Below are 12,692 nucleotides of genomic sequence, written 5' to 3' on the forward strand. Positions count from 1 at the left end.
ATACTGCCCCTAGTGGTTATTTCGCCTAAACGCTCTTTGCCACAAGTCATGATAGTTGCGTCTCAAAGTTTGCACATGCTGCTCAACCATAGTGACCCGTCACCATGACTGACGGTAGGCTGCTCTATTAACTCGTTCTATTGTTTACTGCTTCGTTCCCCCCCAGCCTCGTTCATGTCAAGCCGAGGCCAAACTTAATGCAAAGATATGACGCTCTTCTGTCTGGGTCGCCGCCGTGCTGCATTGTTTACTAGCCGTGTGGCTATTTCTCACACTTCACTTAGCTTGATGCTTAGGAGCTGTTAGCCTTAAGCTAAAGCGCAGGTAGCTTTAACATTGGCATCATTCTGCCACCTTTCAAAGTCGGCTAACCAACCCGAAGTTTAGCCCAGGACTTGCTGGCCCGGCTGCTGACCCGGGTTTGCGGGGTTAACCCTGAGACATATGCTAAACGCTGTGCTTAAAGTTGCCGGGTGTCTAACTGGACTGCTTCCTGCCAGAGCAGCCGAGGGACGCGTCACGACCGTAGATGTAAACATGAGCTCTGACCCAGGGCTAGTACAAACACAGTGAACAGTATAGCCAACAACAGGGTTTGTGGTGATAGGCTGAATGATCCCAGCCCTGGGCTAAAGAGATAGAATATGAAGCCCACTTAGAGTTTTGGCTTGTGGTATTTTCGTGCTCCAAGGGGGCGCAGCGAGCTCTGGGCACAGCAGCAAAGCAAGAAAAGCACACATGTATCACATCGTATCCATTCCTGGTTGGTTGTAAATGGTTGTGTGGACGCCGAATTGCAGGGCGGTTTCGGACATTTCGTTTTAGGCCTTAAGTGTGTGTGCTTGTGACTTGTAGGTGACACACGGACACTGCAAATATTAATAAGGGGGTTGGTCTACGTGGCTGTCGCCGTGCGATGCTGACACCTCTCAGGGGCGATCGCGCTGTGTGCTCTGTCACAGGTTTCAGACAGACAGTGAGGAGGGTTAAAGCTCAACGTTCAGCCACACGTTCGCTGATTTACTGACACCACCTACCTACTGGTCTACACAGCAGGTGGATGAACGGGCTAAAGGGATAGTTAGCGCAGATAACAAGCGGCCAAAGATCCGTGCTGTCAAACTCAGTCAACATCTGGTGAGTGCAACCACTGTCTTAAGCCTCCGGGGAGTTCAGTCGCTGATACTGGAAGATGCTGTCTAATCAATAGCTCTGAACTAACTCGTGTCGGTTCAATGTGGTTAACATTAGGTGGATTGTAGCTCAACAGTTAGCTGACGTGGTTTAGCAGCTAGCTCCCTGTGGTTATCAAACTGGTTTCTGTCAACTCTGCACTGGGATTATTTGCTGATCTGAAAACCATATGCTTGATCTCTGTAAAACAGCAGAACTCTGATTGTATTTCTCTGTCCCCCATCGTCCCCTTTCTCCTCCACCACACGGGGGTTTCCCTCTCTCCTGAAGAAGTCAGACATGGGTGACAACAGGGATGGATTCAGAGTCAGTTAGGAGATGACCTCCCTTCAGTAGCTGTCTGTGCTGGACAGCTGACCCTGGCAGCCCCTACATGGCGTGCCCTGTCCAGTTCCTCTGTCGGGGGCTTCGCAACGTTGGATTGGTTCTCCTCTACTATAGCTTCTCTATCGGCATCACCTTCTACAACAAATGGCTGATGAGGGTAAGTGAAGGAGTTCATACAGCACAGCTGGCTTCCTAAATGCAACTGTTCCTCATATCGGCTTATACCTCTGGTGATTAAAGAAGACGATTAAAAATGCTAATGGGTCTATTTTATGTAAGCTTTTCTCGTCTCGATGACAACTAGACGTGCTTTATTATTAATAATAATAATAATAACAGTACAGATTTGCCATTCACTCATTCACACACACTTTCATACAGTGAAACTATCGCTGCTTAATGACATGTGCTGAACTCTTGAGAACACAAACGAATGATCTCCGTAGTGGAATTTTTAAATTGCACCCTGTCTTTGCCGGCTGCACCACCCCTCACCTGAATCCTGTGGAGGATTTGTTGCTGTTGTGAACGCATCTGAGAAAAGCACCTCCCGCTGCTTTTTGCATGTGTGAAAGTGAAGTGTAGGAACAGTGGGAAATGACCCATCTCAACCTCGTCCCTGTCTGAGATGACCCTTTCTGTTTTTCTGTCCCCCTCTCAGGGTTTCCACTACCCCCTCTTCATGACGTTGGTTCACCTCACCATCATCTTCTGCCTGTCGTCTCTGACGAGAAGGGCCATGCAGTGCTGGACAGGGAAATCCCGTGTTATTCTGAGTTGGTCAGATTACCTCATAAAAGTGGCGCCCACTGGTGAGATTTTAGTTTGAGCTCTTGAGAGTTTTCCCCTCATCTGCTGGGAAGTCAGTGCAAAGTATTCAGAGAAATACAGAGAAATGACAGATCTTAATCATGTCTGACTAAGAAGACTGAGTGAAAACCTTTGACTTAGGTCCACAGTAATAGAAATATTACATCATCAGTACAGGGATAGTTGGAGATTTGATCAAACCAATACGGCTTTTAACCATCATGAACAAGCAGACTTGATTTATGTATTAAATTATTGATAACCTACTGCAAAGCATCTCTTTTCACCGTTATCCTTATTATCCTTGTGTTTTCAGTATGTTTTCTTAAAGTCCTATATTCTGTCTTCACCAGCCTTGGCCACGGCACTGGATATTGGACTTTCCAACTGGAGTTTACTCTTTATCACCATTAGCTTGTGAGTTTGAACATATGCTTTTTAAATAGGAGATATGACTTGAGTATGAACTGACAAACCTCAGCTTTTTAGTGTTATATTTAACCCATTATTGTATTTTAATATTCCGCTGCGGGGCTCTTGTTTCATATTATTTTCAGGTACACCATGACCAAGTCCACGGCAGTACTCTTTATCCTGTTTTTCTCCTTGTTGTTCAAACTAGAGGAGCCGGTGAGTGAGAATTTCTTTGTTTCAACCTCAAACATTTGTGGAAATCATGTGTTGTGCAAAAAATATGAATCGTGTAATTGTTTCTTCTGGAGTTACGCTCTGCTTCCTGGATTTAGTAAAACAACCAAAAAGAACAGAAGGTTCGGCAACTTTGAGGAAGAGATCAAAGGACAATGACATTTATATAAACAGAATAATCCGCATGCTCAATAACTTTGTTGATCACAAATTATTTATTATAACCTGATCCCTGCTGTATTCTTCTTCTGGATATTGAAATAAGTTGTACCCAACATTCACTCACTTCTAATACAAACTGAGCACCGATAGAAAGTGTACTTGGAGATATTATAAAACATAATGCTTGATTCCAGAAACTTGGAGATTTAAGTCAAACTTTGAAAGAATGTATCAAACTACTAACACATGCCTGCCTATATATAATTCCTTGTGCAAATGCACTGGTGACGTTATTCTTTAGTTTTGATAACAAGGAAGTTAGTGCATGTTCTAATCAGTGTTCGGGCTTTGTAGAGAAAAGAGAAGAGAAATCTGCTTCTGCTGAAAAGGAGAAACCACACAATCTGGCAAACGGTGGCTGCAATTCTGCAACTGGAATAGCTTGGACTGGAATAATGCAAGGATATCAATGTGTCTACGCTTTGTCAGCTCACACAGCTGTCAGTCCCCCTCATAGCTGGATTTAGGACGAGAGGAGTTGATGTTTTCTTTTACATTTTGACTTAATTCCCGAAATGGTATTCCAATCTAATTCCTGATAAATCTTCCTCACATTTAGTTTGACTTTTTGTTTTTAGTTAGTTTGGTCATTCATGTTTTTTTTATACCTGACCCCTTACTCTCTTTCTCTCTTTTTGTGTCCCTTTCAATCAGAACCCATTCCTGATCGTGGTGGTCCTGCTGATCTCCAGCGGTCTGTTTATGTTTACATACGAGTCAACCCAGTTCAACCTGGAGGGGTTCGTCATGGTGCTGCTGGCGTCCTTCATAGGGGGGATCCGCTGGACCCTCACCCAGCTCCTGATGCAAAAGGCAGAGCTGGGTCAGTGTTGATTCACTGTCGGATTGAAAATGATGAATTTCTGTTGAGTGGTCCCTGAATGAATTGAGTTAGTAAAAGAGGTGGGTTGAACCACTACTTGTGAAGAGAGGCAGCTTTTAATGCAAATGAGAAGTTAGATTGGCACTCAGTAGAGCGTGTACCTATGGTCCATTTAAATGCAATCAAGCTGCACCAAATTGCACACAGGGATAGAAAATCAGTCGCCTAAATATGTCCGTTTTTTTATTATTATTATTCCTTCATTATTCAAATGCCTCAAAACGGGTCAATCTTGTAATGTTGAATAAATAAATTAATAATATTCCTGGATCCATCCCCTGATCTGGATCCGCAGCAAAATATAATGGGTTCATCCCTGACCCAAACCACATCCTTCCAGACAGGAAGGTAATACGTCTAGTAGTTTTTGCGTAATCTTGCTTACAAACAAAACAAAAAACAACCAGACAGGGGTAAAAAACATAACCTTCTTGGTGGAGGTAATGGTAAATCTGACTGTCAGTTAAAAATAATTGTGCAGTTTACCTCACAGTCTTCTCACATTGAATTAATTGATAAATAAATAGTGTCATGGGAAAACTTTGAAAGAAGCGCTGCAGAATACTAATAAAAATACATTATTTAATATCAATCCAATTAAAACAGTACATTCAACACTGTTCAGTACATCTAAATTCGTATTCATGTTTGACAGTAGCCATGAAATGTTGATGTTATCTGCTCTAAACCGGTATTCCTCCTCTTTAACATGAATTTGAATATTGTTCCTTCCTTCAGGCCTTCAGAACCCGATAGACGCCATGTACCACCTACAACCCCTCATGTTCGTTGGCCTCTTTCCCCTCTTCCTGTTTAACGAAGGTGAGATTCAGTCTGCAGCTGTACTGTGTCCTCGTCACTCTGCAGTAATGCAGCAAACTAACCTCTACAGGCCTAATTACAGAATTTGAGTTGTTTTCAAAAACAGATGTTTTAAAGATTCCTGTGCATATATTTCACCTGTATATTTAAGGTAAGAGACTCTTTGATCAACCTTTTACCTCCGATGATAATGAAATAATACTGTATATAATCATTATAAAAATAATAAAGAATACTGCATTCGCGTCTTTGCCACATGGAGAACGTTACCATCTCTGTGTTTATGCCTCCATGCTGGCGAAAGGCATAATATTTTTGAGTTTTCAATCCATTCGTCCAATTCTTGTGAATATGACATCTCAAGAACGACTTAAAGGGATAGCTCACACTAAAATGAAAATTCACTCATTATCTACTCACCCCTATGATGATGGGGATATGGCTTTTCTGTTGTTTTATTACGTTGCATCGGATTCTGCTCTAAGAAAGTTTACCACTGAGACTCCAGAAGTGTTTTGTGGACTCAAACACTTCACCCACCCCCCATCGGCATAGTGGTGAGTAGATAATAAGTGAATTTTCATTTTTTTGGATGAACTATCCCTTTAAAAAACATGTTTTTAGCCTCTTGGACATGATATCGCAAGTCTGCCTTTAGGTAACTTCTTCAAAAGTTGGACTCATAGATTCACTGATAACATTTCAGTGGTCAAAGGTCAAGTTACGGTGACAGTAACAACTGGAGCCACTGCAACTGCACTGGTTGGCGGAGACTTCCAATTGCAGTTTAGTAGTTACTGATATCTATGAGTGTGGGCACTGAGGCAGACCCATAGTTCCACCGAGCCTTCAGTGCCACACATGCTTACATTACTTCACTCCTGCTTTTCAGCTTGAATAGTCAATGTAACATGTAGCTGCAGATCAAATATTTTCTCATTAGCTGTATTTGTTTCACACCCCAAACCAGTCATAATGTGCTTAATGTGGTTTTGGGTTCTTATGAGAGTGAGTAAACACCGCTCCCTGACTGTGTGAATACGCTTATGTTTTGTGATACACGTGACATTCCAGATGCTTGCCATCGCCTGCCAGAGATCCAACACTGATTAGATGCTTTACTCTGTCTTTTTCATTTGCATTGCCTCCCAAATCTACAGGTAAACCTCTGCAGGCTCAAGCAGCTCTCGCAGTGACATTTTAAAGTTATGCATTCCCTGAGAGAACATCTTCATACAAGCTCTATGGCGAATTGGCCTTGATATGAATTGATGTCTTATTAATGATGCTTTTGTGTTGATTCTCTCCTCTTGTCTCTCTCCAGGGCTGAGCCTCAGTACCTCAGAAAAGCTGTTCCGGGTGACAGAGCTTTCACCTCTCCTATACTCACTCTTCACACTGAGTATCGGCGGGTCGCTGGCCTTTGGTTTAGGCTTCTCTGAGTTCCTGCTCGTCTCCCGAACTTCCAGCCTTACTCTATCAATATCAGGGATCTTTAAGGTGCTTTTCAGTTCAATATAGCCCCATTAAACCAACTAACACTCACTAACATCTGGGTTCTGTCTGCAATGGGAATAGATACAATCCACATTCACTCACTGAGCAAATTACTGTGACGTAGACACAGTAGTTTTAATCGACTCCGGCTCAGATTGGCCCTGAATGATACGTGACACCCGGGCGAATGTGCTAATTTGGCAACACAGTGAGAGACACCTAATTTGTCGGTGCCCATGACGAACCAAAAAATCCGAAAGGCTAACTCCTCTACGGGCAGAGGGAGAGGAGCCAACTCTCTTTTTAGCATTTTTACCCTCATTTAATACTTTGTATATACTTTTACTTGGTAATCTTTATTATGGGTTCTTTCAGGGGGTTTTAAACTCCACAACTTTGTTGGCTTTAAAATACTTAAAGGTTAAGTGTGATTTAGGTGAAAGGGATTAATTGGCAGAAATTGAATACAAAATAATCATTAGTGTGTCTCATCTAAATTGTAAATATTTTATATATAAATGTATTTTAACAGTAGTCCAGACTGGATAAACCAAACACCTTTTGATTTCTTATGACAACTAAAGTCTACCACAGATTCTCTTTCACTTTTGGGAGGGGAGGGTGAAGTGAGGGGTATTCAGCTGCAACATGCAACTTCACCAGTAGATGTCACTACATTCTACACAATGAACCTTTAATTGTGGATGAGCTTTGAAATGCAGACAGCTCTGTTCCTGCTGCAGTTCTGAACACATCAACAGTTGCCTGCATTTTTAATCAATCCAATAACTTTTAGTTTTTTTGCTCTGTAATAAGCATCAAAGATGCAGCATTCTGGACTTGTTCATGTTTCTCTAACACATAACTCTTTCGGTCGCCCTCTGTTGTCTTGTTTTCCTGCAGGAGGTGTGTACTCTGCTTTTAGCATCAGCTCTGATGGGAGACAAAATGAGCTTGCTGAATTGGCTTGGATTCACTGTGTGCCTGTGTGGCATTTCATTACATGTGGGACTCAAGACGTACTATTCAAAAAGTAAGTAAGTAAGTTTGTTTTACTCTTATTCTTAAGATATGGTTTGAATTTGTATTAGCAACAACATAATGAGAATCAATTAAATATTTAAAAAATCAACTCGAGACATATTTAATGATGTGTCAAATGTGCTAATTTTGTAAGTTTATCCATTGTACAAGATGTTTGGTAACCCACTGAACAGTTTATCCTCAGGCTTTAAGTTTTTCCACATCATAATATGTAAGTTCTATATATAACAGAAACATGACTGACAAACGATGAGCACAGTGAAGCTTTCCGTCCTCAGTGGGTAAAGGAGAAAACAGCCTTTAGCGTTAACGCTCTGTGAAGCTCAAACATCTACGTTCATGTAGTAATAATCAGGCAAGTTTTTGGATTGAGGTAAAAGCGATGATGACGTCGACGTTGTGGTATTTTTTTTCCATCAGATAAGGTCCCAACGTTAAGGCAGCTGAACAGTCGAAGCCCAGAGCTTGAGTTGCCGTTGCTGCAGCAGAACAGAGACAATGCAGAGGATTCAGCCGCTGATGGATACAGCGACGAAGACGAGGAGCAAGAAATCACTCTGCACTGACATAGGATAGGAGCCAATGAAGTCTTGACTGCCATCATACCACACATGGCTCTACAGCTCTCTCATTACACACCAAATAAGTGCTTCAGCACTTCCAAAAAACTGCTCTGGAGACACAGATGGAACAGTCTCTCCAGCTCTTTACTCCTACTGATCGTGTCTTCGGGCGGGAATTAGCTGTACATTAACTGTGGACTTTGAACGTGAGACAAGTTATGATGTTTTGCCTTAGGGGGGGCTTCTGAAATGTAGCTAATACATGCAAGTGTCAAAGTAAGATGTATGGGGGAGGAGAGCTTTACATTTTAGGTGATAATTTGACACCTTGAATTGTAGTGGGTCATTTTTCTTTGCTATAGACTTGTCACACTGTGGGAATATCTTCTGACTTTGTTATATATACCTAAATACATGTGTTTGGCACATGTCCCTGCACATAATTAATTGTTAGGTAAGTGAAGGCCATTGTGAGAATGTTCTAATTCAAGCATTTGGTTTGAGGAAGAATCAACTAGAATTTAGAGAACATTGGTATCACCGTGATTAGGAAGTAGGAGGAGTAAATCTGAATATGCAGGTTGTTTTCTTGACTAATCAAATAATTCTTAGAAAAAAAAAACCTGACCTAAAGCCTTAAGGTTCATCTTAAAACTCAACTCCTGTCACCACATTTGAGAAACTTTTAACATAGGGAATGTTTAGTATATTTTTTTTGAAAAAGTGGCTCAAATGTTTAATTGATTATCTAAAATTCAGATTAGATATCCATTGATTGACTAATTTGATTTATCAAGCCCACTCAATGTTTACGTACATTTTAAAATATGGCCGATGTGACAGATCCCTAAAAAGACACAAAGTCTTAAGAGTAAAATAGACGCATGCTGCAACATAACAAAGGTTGGCTAGATGTCAGGTCTGATGGAATGAAGTCCCATTCAACATGAAGCTATAGTGTGTGTCCAAACACTGGCCCATATCACAATGTAGTAATTTTTAATCAGAATCTAACAGAACTAACAAAAAGTGCTGCAGGATGTAATGGATCTCAGACAGTTGTACCATTATGTGCCTTTTTAATGTCTTCAAAGAGCTATTTTTAAAATCTGTCATGATTTAATTCTCAGTCAGTTTTAAGCCATATCAATGTTGTTGTTTTTTTTCATGATTTTCTGTAAAAATGCAGCATTGTTGCAATGATGTGGAAAAAGAAGTCTAAATTATATTTTTAATTCCAGAATAAATGTGTAAGGGAAACCCACTATATATTTCATTTTCTCATTCTTCCTTATAAACTTAGTTTTTATTGAATTCCTGTCGATTCATTTGATCAAATGTGTCCATGATGCCATGCTAACGATAACCATCACTGAGGAAACTGAACTTGTGCACACTTGGTCACCTGTTAGACCTGTAGGGAGCAAAGGTCTCTGGTACTGGGGCTCTAAAATACAGATGAAGTTTTCATATATTTGCTAAGATGTATCGAACAAGGATTTATAATACAGGAATGTCCAACTGCTGAAAAGTATGTTGAATATGCAGGGTTCTTTAGCATTAACTACTCTTCAATGCAGTGTGGCACTGCTGAGGCATTAGTGACACCCAGGTTGCTTTGCCAGCCGCATACAGCTTATCCGTATTGTTGTGTTTCTCTTCTTCCTCTTAACAATACTTAATTCGATTCTCTGAGGTTCAGTTCAGGCGAGTTGACTGGCCAATCAAGCACAATCTAGAATATATTCAAGTTTGACTTTTTCCATTAAATTACGAAAAAATAACTTTACCATGATATTCAAATATTTCAATACGCACCTATAGATGGAGAAGCTATAGAAACATGTCGCTTCCATGTGCAGAGCCCCCCAAATCATAAATATTGCTTTGATCTTGTATAGTTTGTAAACCCACGCAGCAGGAGATTCTCTGCTCAGTCCCATTCACAACCACACAGACATCTCTGGAGGGTTCAGGTGAGGGGAGGTGCAGCAGACAGAGGCAGGATGTAAAGCTTTAATTCCATGGAGATCACATGTTTTCTCAACAGCACACCAACATTGGTGTCGGCCCTTAACACCAAAAGCTGTCTTGACATCTTCCTCTGTGTCGTCTACGTGTATGACACCACTTCTTCATCCTGATTCTCACATGAGCTGGACAGAGAAACTCCTTCCTCTCACTTTGTTAACACATTCAGCCCCTTTGGAGAACGTTCAGGGAGTTTATCCAGAGTTCAGTGTATGTCAGGAAGCACCTTATGACTTATGGTCTCATCCACTTTTACCCACAGTGCGTTTAACCCTGTTTAACCTTGCAGCCTCCAGACTGATGTAGCAGCTAGTTCACATCCCAGCAACACAGCAGCTTGGGAAACATTTAATTAGTCCGTGTCCTCTAAAGACATGTTTTGGGCTGAGCTCCCAGCCTTCTTCTTCTTCTCCTTCTCCTCCTCCTCCTCCTCCTCCTCAAGAGCACCACGCCCATGCTGGGGCGGCGGGAGGGCCCTTCTTCTCGGGTTTCAGCCCCGAGGAGGTGACCTGGCGGTGAGGGGAGCTGGCCTCAGTTTAGCGGTATGTCGCTGCTGCAGTGCGGAGCCCGTGTGGAGGAATAACGAGGAGTCCCACTTCGGCCAGGTAAGAGCTCACCTGGCTGCTCCAACAAAACCACTTCCTTCTCCTTTCTCCGTTTCTCTCTCAGCGGTGCACTGAAGTCTGACTGCTTCTCCTTTTAAAATAGACTAAACTTCCGCCAGCGGACACAGGTTAATCTGCTTCGAGCCTTCATTTTGTGAACTTATAGACTTCATAAATAACTGGTGACATAATTATCACTTAAAGCCCAATTCCATTTCCACTTCTTTCCATTTGACTGCTACGTTGAGCAAAAAGCTAATGTGCGCAGTTTCTGAAGCTCCTCAGTTCAATATCTATATAATGTTATATAACACATTATAATGTAGTTGTTTACTGGTAGAATAATACTTAAGGGATTAAAGTAGGTTTTTCCTGCAATTGCACCTTTTCCTGTGAAGACGTATTTAATATCATTATTATTTTTATGAATAGCCTTCACTATTATTCTCCCACAGAAGGACATGTACTTGTTGACAAATAAATAATATATCACAAGATGTACTTACTTTATGTACTTATAACTTAGTTATTGTGTATTTTTATGAGTTTATAATGTTCATGGATGCTAAAAAGGTGGCTAGCATCATCACTTTAATGCTACTTGTTAAAGTCAGTTGAAGCCCATTCATGATATTATCGAGCTCCAAATAAAATCAGATCGTCCATTGTTCCAGATCTATCGTCTGTCCCGTTGTGCAAGGGCCACTGGGACACTTGCTGGGTTAACTGGGGTTCAGGCTATTTTGTGCTCGTCATTGTTTCCGGGTGAGATCACTGTAAGGCCAGTAAAAACATGAATTGTTCAGGCTGGCTGTTGTAAGGTCATCTACAGAATCCCAGCAACACAATATCAGCTTTACATAATCAATAGACTACCTTTCATGGTTGGATCTTGTAATTCCATAAACAGATTCACTATTAGTTGTAGTAAAAGTGGAGAGTGAAATTTGTTTTCCTCTGCATCAAGGAGAAGCTTTACAAACAGACAGAGAGTTGGCAACATGTTCAGTCAAAGTGACTAAATGTCCTGTGTGTATTCTTAAAAAATCTGATAAATCAAGAGGACAGTTTTAAATGAAAGATTACATTAAGTGGTTCTGGTTTGTAGTGCTTAGATAACTGAATATAAATCAAATCAACTTAATGAATTGAAAGTGGGGTCAGAGAAAGAGGAAACTCAATAATCCTCTTGGCAAGTCGATCCATCGGCATTGCATAACAACACCCACCTTTTCCTCAGCATCTGACATTAGACAGGCAGGCAGGTATGCATGACATATGACTGAAGTATAAATTCCGACTTGGCGACAGGCAGCTACATGTGAAACAAGAGGAAACATACAAAAAGAGCAATCTACAAACGTCACATGCTGGACATGATGGCTGCACGTCAAGTGGACTGAGAAGCCTTTAGGCAGGCTGGAAGTTTCTGTTACACTGCGGAGTGGTGGCCTGACTAAACACGATGTGTGTCCATAAACCAGGGAGAAAACTCTGACAGGAATTCATGAAAGAAAAAAAATCTGAAATGAAATAATGTAGATTTCAAATTTAAGGAAAGAATCTCCTATTTTAACTGAGTCAAAGGTGACTACTATCATGGAGACAAACTACATAATATGTGTGTGTCAATATTCAGTTTTATATTCAGTAGAGCTGTCTTTTGCATGTTTGTATTTCTCACCATCTATCCTTGCTTCTCCCATTCCCTTAATCATTTTCACAGTTTCATGTTGAGACCTGCCACTTACTCTGAACTCAGATAATTTAATTTGTAACACTTGTCTCGATGTGCACAGTGGCTGGTCTGAGACTGCCAGTGACCAGTCAGTTAATTGCAGCTTTGTCCCGTCTGTTTTCTGTCAAACAGTAATCTTATTCACAGAGAACAATGTCTGGGTTTTAGCCCTTGTTTTCTAAAGAGCACCTGCCTACACATCTTATATTCATTTTCCTACACTCTCCAAGTGTATTTCCAATTTTAGATTTGGCTTCGTTATACTGGAGTCAGGCCTTTGAAAATAAAAGAAATGAGCTGTGGTGATC

At 41.1% G+C, this 12,692-nt stretch overlaps 2 protein-coding genes across 9 annotated transcripts in view; both read left to right on the forward strand.

Moving 5' to 3' along the window:
• Window positions 1-7: 7 nt before the first annotated feature.
• Window positions 8-9,274, forward strand: slc35c2 (solute carrier family 35 member C2). 6 transcript variants are annotated; one of them, XM_053424269.1, is made up of 10 exons: window positions 8-114; window positions 1,465-1,678; window positions 2,183-2,333; window positions 2,685-2,748; window positions 2,889-2,961; window positions 3,856-4,024; window positions 4,823-4,906; window positions 6,231-6,406; window positions 7,307-7,436; window positions 7,868-9,274. In XM_053424269.1, exons 2-10 carry the CDS (start codon window positions 1,568-1,570, stop codon window positions 8,011-8,013), a joined length of 1,104 nt encoding a protein of 367 aa, XP_053280244.1. In that variant the 5' UTR covers window positions 8-114; window positions 1,465-1,567; the 3' UTR covers window positions 8,014-9,274. The 6 variants fall into 6 exon arrangements, with proteins under 6 accessions (XP_053280244.1, XP_053280249.1, XP_053280250.1 ...); XM_053424274.1 differs by having other exon boundaries at window positions 7,307-7,440; window positions 7,868-8,008; XM_053424275.1 differs by having other exon boundaries at window positions 7,307-7,444; window positions 7,868-8,004.
• Window positions 9,275-10,541: 1,267 nt separating this feature from the next.
• LOC128442074 (collagen alpha-1(XX) chain) overlaps window positions 10,542-12,692 on the forward strand; it is a 34,549-nt gene continuing 32,398 nt past the window's right edge. For all 3 annotated transcript variants that reach the window (XM_053424266.1, XM_053424267.1, XM_053424268.1), the window contains exon 1: window positions 10,542-10,646. The gene's annotated coding sequence lies outside the window, so the exon portion shown is untranslated. The remainder of the gene's footprint in view (window positions 10,647-12,692) is intronic.

This window comes from Pleuronectes platessa, chromosome 6 (assembly GCF_947347685.1).
Source record: "Pleuronectes platessa chromosome 6, fPlePla1.1, whole genome shotgun sequence".
NCBI classification, from domain to species: domain Eukaryota; kingdom Metazoa; phylum Chordata; class Actinopteri; order Pleuronectiformes; family Pleuronectidae; genus Pleuronectes; species Pleuronectes platessa.

What these genes read in the sequence shown, in the direction of transcription:
- slc35c2 (XM_053424269.1), top strand. Translation starts at nt 1,568, where the DNA reads ATGGCGTGCCCTGTCCAGTTCCTCTGTCGGGGGCTTCGCAACGTTGGA. An exon ending in GATGCAAAAGGCAGAGCTGG is followed by an intron (nt 4,025 to 4,822) that starts GTCAGTGTTGAT and finishes TCCTTCCTTCAG; the next exon opens with GCCTTCAGAACCCGATAGAC. An exon ending in CAAGACGTACTATTCAAAAA is followed by an intron (nt 7,437 to 7,867) that starts GTAAGTAAGTAA and finishes TTTTTCCATCAG; the next exon opens with ATAAGGTCCCAACGTTAAGG.